Genomic DNA, 6000 nt, shown 5'->3' with positions numbered 1-6000 from the left:
GAGTAGCTGGGACTACAGGCGCCCGCCACCTCGCCCGGCTAGTGTTTTGTATTTTTTAGTAGAGATGGGGTTTCACGGTGTTAACCAGGATGGTCTCGATCTCCTGACCTCGTGATCCGCCCGTCTCGGCCTCCCAAAGTGCTGGGATTACAGGCTTGAGCCACCGCGCCCGGCCCGCGTCCGGCTAATTTTTGTATTTTTAGTAGAGACGGGGTTTCACCATGTTGGTCAGGCTGGTTTCGAACTCCTGACCTCGTGATCCACCCACCTCAGCCTCCAAAAGTGCTGGGATTATAGGCGTGAGCCACTGCGCCCAGCAAGTTTGGAGTTTGGGGTTTTTGACTCCTCTTGTCTTCCTCCAGGGATCCTAGAACCAGTGTTTCCTCTGGAACTAAGTTTTCATAATATGAGTTGACACTTAGTTGAGAATTAAATAAATTAATTCAATTTACAATTGAACAAAGTAATTAATTGAATTAATTGAAATTAATTCAATTAAACAATTGAATCAACTGCATAGAGAGTTACACTGGTTAATGAGTAGTGGCTATTCAGGAAACTATAGAGGAACTGCTCAGAAAAGGCGGGGCGCAGTGACTCACACCTATAATCCCAGCACTTTGAGAGGCTGAAGAGGGAAGATTGCTTGAGCCCAAGAGTTCAAGACTAGCCTAGGCAACATAGAGAGATCCTGTCTGTACCAAAAAATTTTAAAATTGGCTGGGTGTGGTGGTATACACCTGTGGTCCCAGTTACTGGGGAAGCTGAGGTAGGAGGATCACTTCACCCAGTAGATTGAGGCAACAGTGAGCTGTGCTTGCACCACTACACTCCAGCCTGAGTGATAGAGAGGACACTGTCTCAAAAAAAAGAAAAAAAGGAAATATCTGTAGGAAAATAATCTATTGCTAATATATGACTCATTTACCCTTTAACTTCTTTTTTTCTCATGGAAACAATTGTGATTTTGCATTAAGTTAATGTTTTTTCAGGAATGTGGCCATCATATTATGTCATAACTGCATAACTGCCTGTATACAGGAGATCATATGAAATGAACCATTTTCTTACGTTTTTCTTTGTAGGGAAGATGGAAGAGTTGAGTCAAGCCCTGGCTAGTAGCTTTTCTGTGTCTCAAGATCTGAACAGCACAGCTGCCCCACACCCCCGCCTATCCCAGTACAAGTCCAAGTACAGTTCCTTGGAGCAGAGTGAGCGCCGCCGGCGGTTACTGGAACTGCAGAAATCGTAAGGAAGCTTTAACTCCTTGGCTTCTTTCTCTGGGCTAGGAGCTGTGAACCATTCCGAAGGCTCTAGGCTTGTCTCTACAGAGTCCCCCTTCAAAGTAGACCTTTTGTTGGCTGGCTGATCTTCTTGCCCACAGATTGGGATTCGGAGGGGTAAATCCTGGCAGAGATAGGTTTCTTTTTTTTTTTTTTTTTTTTTTTTTGAGACGGAGTCTCGTTCTGTCGCCCAGGCTGGAGTGCAGTGGCGCCATCTCCTCTCATGGCAAGCTCTGCCTCCTGGTTCACGCCATTCTCCTGCCTCAGCCTCCCGAGTAGCTGGGACTACAGGCGCCTGCCACCACGCCCAGCTAATTTTTTGTATTTTTTAGTAGAGAGGGGGTTTAGCCAGGATGGTGTCCATCTCCTGACCTCGTGATCCGCCCGTCTCGGCCTCCCAAAGTGCTGGGATTACAGACGTGAGCCACCGTGCCCGGCCAATAGGTTTCTTTTATACCCAGAGCTTAGGAGAAGATGAGGAAGTAGGGAGAAACCAAACTTTTAAACCAAAAGCTCAATTATTTGGTTAAGTTTTTTCCTGGCAGCTGTACTGAGCTCTGTGGTTTAGGAACTTGTGAAAGCCACGCCCAGACTTTCACTCCCCACATTTCCTGGGATGCTTGTGTTTGGCTTCTGTACTCTGAATGCTGGTATTGGTGTGGTCTTCCCATCTGCCTTCAGCCCAAATGTTTCTGTGGCACTCTTGGGAGTTCAAGACGAATAATGCCTAAGGGAATCTGAGGAAATGTCTTCCATACACTTAATTCTAAGTGCCAAGATGGGCAAACAGGGAAATAGGGCAGGATAAGAGTGTTTGAGGCTGAGCTGCTCTGAAGGTGGGGCTGATCCTTATATTCTCAGTGCAGCATGGGCCTCTTCTGGGTCATAAATTAAGGAATTAGGGATCAGAAGAAACTACTAACAGCTGCATAGTTTCCATACAGTCTGCATTTTGCCCAGTGTTGCATCACTGGTTGTGTTTGGCAGAGATGGTTGGTTCCCTGTGGCTCTGGGTGGCTTGCAGAATACATTTCCAGATCATTCCTCTCCCCATTTTTAAAAATGTAGTTATCTTTGAATAGGTAGTACATTTATATGATTGAAAATTTAAAATATACAGAAGAGGCCAGGTACAGTGGCTCACGCCTGTAATCCCAGCACTTTGGGTGGCCGAGGCGGGTGGATCACCTGAGGTCAGGAGTTCAAGACCAGCCTGACCAACATGGCAAAAACTGTCTCTACTAAAAATACAAAAATTAGCCCAACATGGTGGTGCACGCCTATAGTCCGAGCTACTTGGGAGGCTGAGACAGGAGAATCACTTGAACCCGGGAGGTGGAGGTTGCAGTGAGCCAAGATCGCGCCACTGCACTCTAGCCTGGGCAACAGAGCTAGAGTCTCTCTCAAAAAAATAAATCGAAGAGTATATGGTGAACTCTTCTTCCCATTTCTGTCCCATAGCTATCCAGTTCCTCTCCTGTATTATTAGTTTCTTGTGTATCCTTCCAAATATATATATATATTAGACAGGGTGTCACTCTGTTGTTCAGGCTGGAGTGTGCAGATCCTGGCTCACTGCAGCCTCAACCTCCCAGGCTCAAGTGATCCTCCCAGCTCGGCCTCTGAAGTAGGTGGGACTACAGGCACACTCCATAGCACCTGGCTAATTTTTTAATATTTTGTAGGGACAGGGTCTCCCTCTGTTGCTCAGGCTGATCTTGAACTCCTAGGCTCAACTGATCCTCCCACCTTGACCTCCCAAAGTGCTGGGATTTCAGATGTGAGCCACTACACCCGGCCCTTCTGAAGATATTCTATGTATATATGAGCAAGTGTGTGTGGTAGTATATGTATAAAAGCTTTTTTTTTTTTTTTTTTTGAGACGGAGTGTCGCTCTGTCACCCAGGCTGGAGTGCAGTGGCCAGATCTCAGCTCACTGCAAGCTCCGCCTCCCAGGTTTACACCATTCTACTGCCTCAGCCTCCCAAGTAGTTGGGACTACAGGTGCCCACCACCTCAACCGGCTAGTTTTTTGTATTTTTTAGTAGAGATGGGGTTTCACCGTGTTAGCCAGGATAGTCTCGATCTCCTGACCTCGTGATCCGCCTGTCTTGGCCTCCCAAAGTGCTGGGATTACAGGCTTGAGCCACAGCACCTGGCCTTTTTTTTTTTTTTTTTTAACTCTGTCACCCAGGCTGAGTACTGTGGCATGATCTTGGCTCACTGCAACCTCAGCCTCAAAAGTAGCTGGGACCACTGGCACAGGCCACCACACCCAGCTAATTTTTGTATTTTTGGTAGAGACAGGATTTCACTATGTTGCCCAAGCCGACTTTGAACTCCTAAGCTCAAGTGGTCTGACCAATTCACCCTCCCAAAGGGCTGAGATTACAGGCAGGAGCCACTGCGCCTGGCCTTTTTTTTTTTAAACACAAGTAGCAGTATACTATATACTGTTCTGCACATTTATTTAGTGGTGTTTTGGGGGAGAAATTCTCTATCAGTTCATAAAGTTCTACATCATTCCTTTTTCGTTGTGTCAGGTATTCCATGGAATGGATACTTCATAATGCCATCTAGCCAGTCCCTCCTGATGGGCGTCTGGGCAGTTTTCTTCTTTTGTGATTATAAACAATGCTCAGAAAAGAACCACAGGCAGACTTTCTTTCACACATGTGCAAATATACCAGCTCTTTTATTCTCAAGATAAAAGACCATTGTGCTTTCATATGTTCTCTCTGGTGTACGCCTTTTTGTAGTGAGCATGAACATGTATGTGTTTAAGAGAAACCAGCTGTGTTGGTTTCACTGCCTCAGTGGTGGAATTCCTGCTTTAGCATTGAAGAAATCAAGTGTGGGAGGTTATGTGGTATTTCCAAATCACTTTGAGACAATTCGGTTCCAAAAGGTTCTTTTTTTTTTCTATTCAGTTTCCCAAACTTTCTAGCATGTGTTGTTTTAAAACAAGATAATGATAAAGGGAAACAAATAAATAAAATATATTACATTGTAAACTAAGTGGCCTTTTTTGAAAGTTAGACAGGAGCTGGAGAAAGACCAGGCTTCTGAGAAAGCTGTATAAGCTGGGCACAGTGGCATACACCTACAGTCCCTGCAAAAGAAAAAATTCTCTTTAAAAACAAAAAAGATGGGCCGGGCGTGGTGGCTCAAGCCTGTAAAATCCAGCACTTTGGGAGCCGAGGTGACGTACGGATCACGAGGTCCAGGAGCATCAAGACCATCCTGGCCTATACGGTGAAACCCCATCTCTACTAAAAAATACAAAAAACTAGCCGGGCCGAGGTGGGCGGGCGCCTGTAGTCCCAGCCTACTTGGAGGCTGCAGGCAGGGAAAAAGGGAATGGCCGTAAACCCAGGGGGCGGAGTTTGCGTGAGCTGAGATCCGCCACTGCACTCCAGCCTGGGCGACAGAGCCCGGAGATCCGTCTCAAAAAAAAAAAAAAAAAAAAAAAAAAGATTGCTATGTGTATAAAGCAGAAATCTCCAGAAACTGTCCTTGCTTTAGACTTCTCACTACATCTCAGTGGCTCTTCTCTTCCATCCTTGGGGTCTTTGGATGAGCTACCTGCTAGGCGGGAAGGTATTGGCTTTCATCTGGGGTAGGGGTGAAATTAGCCTTTCCAGCTAGTGAACTTTGGAAATTTCTTTAGATATTTTATTTTGCATTCTTAGGAAACTCTGAGGAAGACTGAGTATATTCAGAGGGGGTTTCCCTATTTAGGATTTTGAGGGGGCAGTCACTGGTTTAGCCTTGCAAAGGAGATTCCATCATTTCTTACTTCCACCAGAATCCCCAAGCTGCTCCCAAATTTGGAGCTTTCGAATTAAATGTGTCGCATTATAGGGCATCTTCCTAGAAGACATAAAGACCTGCCCTGGCCAGACGTGGTGGCTCGTGCCTAATAATCCCAGCACTTTGGGAGGCTGAGGTAGGCAGATCACTTGAAGCCAGGAGTTTGAGACCAGCCTGGGCAACATGGTGAAACCCCATCTCTACAAAAAATACAAAAATTAGCCAGGGGTGGTGGTGTGTGCCTATAGTCCCACCTACTCCGGAAGCTGAGGTGGGAAGATCACTTGAGCCCAGGAGGTCGAGGCTGCAGTGAGCTGAGATTGCACCATTCCAGCCTGGGCAACAGAGTGAGACCCTGTCTAAAAAAAAAAAAAAAGATCTGTCCTTATGCCTTTTTTTTCCTTCCAGCAAGCGGCTGGATTATGTGAACCATGCCAGAAGACTGGCTGAAGATGACTGGACAGGGATGGAGAGTGAGGAAGAAGATAAGAAAGATGATGAAGAAATGGACATTGACACTGTCAAGAAGTTACCAAAACGCTATGCTAATCAAGTAGGTGGTCCAGAGAAGATTAGACCCAACTAATCTCACTCCCTTTACTATGCAGTCAAAGCCCACCGAAATAAATGCTGTCATAAAGAGAGGAGAATGAGGCAGGGAAAAGGAATAGGAACTACAAAGAACATGCCAATGTACATAGAGCATATGGGATGATAAGAAGAGATGGCTTACTGTGCTATGGACTAGGAATCACTGATGGAGTCTGTGGGTGGTGGGGTTTGGGAACTATTAGCCTATGCTGTTACCAAAGACTGCCAGCCCACTGCAGAAAGTCCCTGATCTATTGATATAGTAACAGACTCCTTATCCTTGTCATTTTTTTTAGTTGTCACTGCACAACTG

General features: G+C 45.8%; 1 protein-coding gene across 6 annotated transcripts in view; it reads left to right on the top strand.

The window, feature by feature from the left end:
* Window positions 1-6000, top strand: part of SNUPN (snurportin 1) — a 30112-nt gene that overhangs the window by 4551 nt on the left and 19561 nt on the right. For all 6 annotated transcript variants that reach the window (XM_017854800.1, XM_017854795.1, XM_017854797.1 and 3 more), the window contains 2 exons: window positions 1086-1248; window positions 5505-5649. In XM_017854800.1, coding sequence (XP_017710289.1) covers window positions 1091-1248; window positions 5505-5649 — 303 coding nt within the window. In that variant the 5' untranslated portion in view covers window positions 1086-1090. The remainder of the gene's footprint in view (window positions 1-1085; window positions 1249-5504; window positions 5650-6000) is intronic.

Source organism: Rhinopithecus bieti, unplaced genomic scaffold (assembly GCF_001698545.2).
Source record: "Rhinopithecus bieti isolate Rb0 unplaced genomic scaffold, ASM169854v2 scaffold_39856, whole genome shotgun sequence".
Classification (NCBI taxonomy): Eukaryota; Metazoa; Chordata; class Mammalia; order Primates; family Cercopithecidae; genus Rhinopithecus; species Rhinopithecus bieti.
Note: the sequence above shows the minus strand (reverse complement) of the source record. Positions and strands in the feature narration are given on the sequence as shown.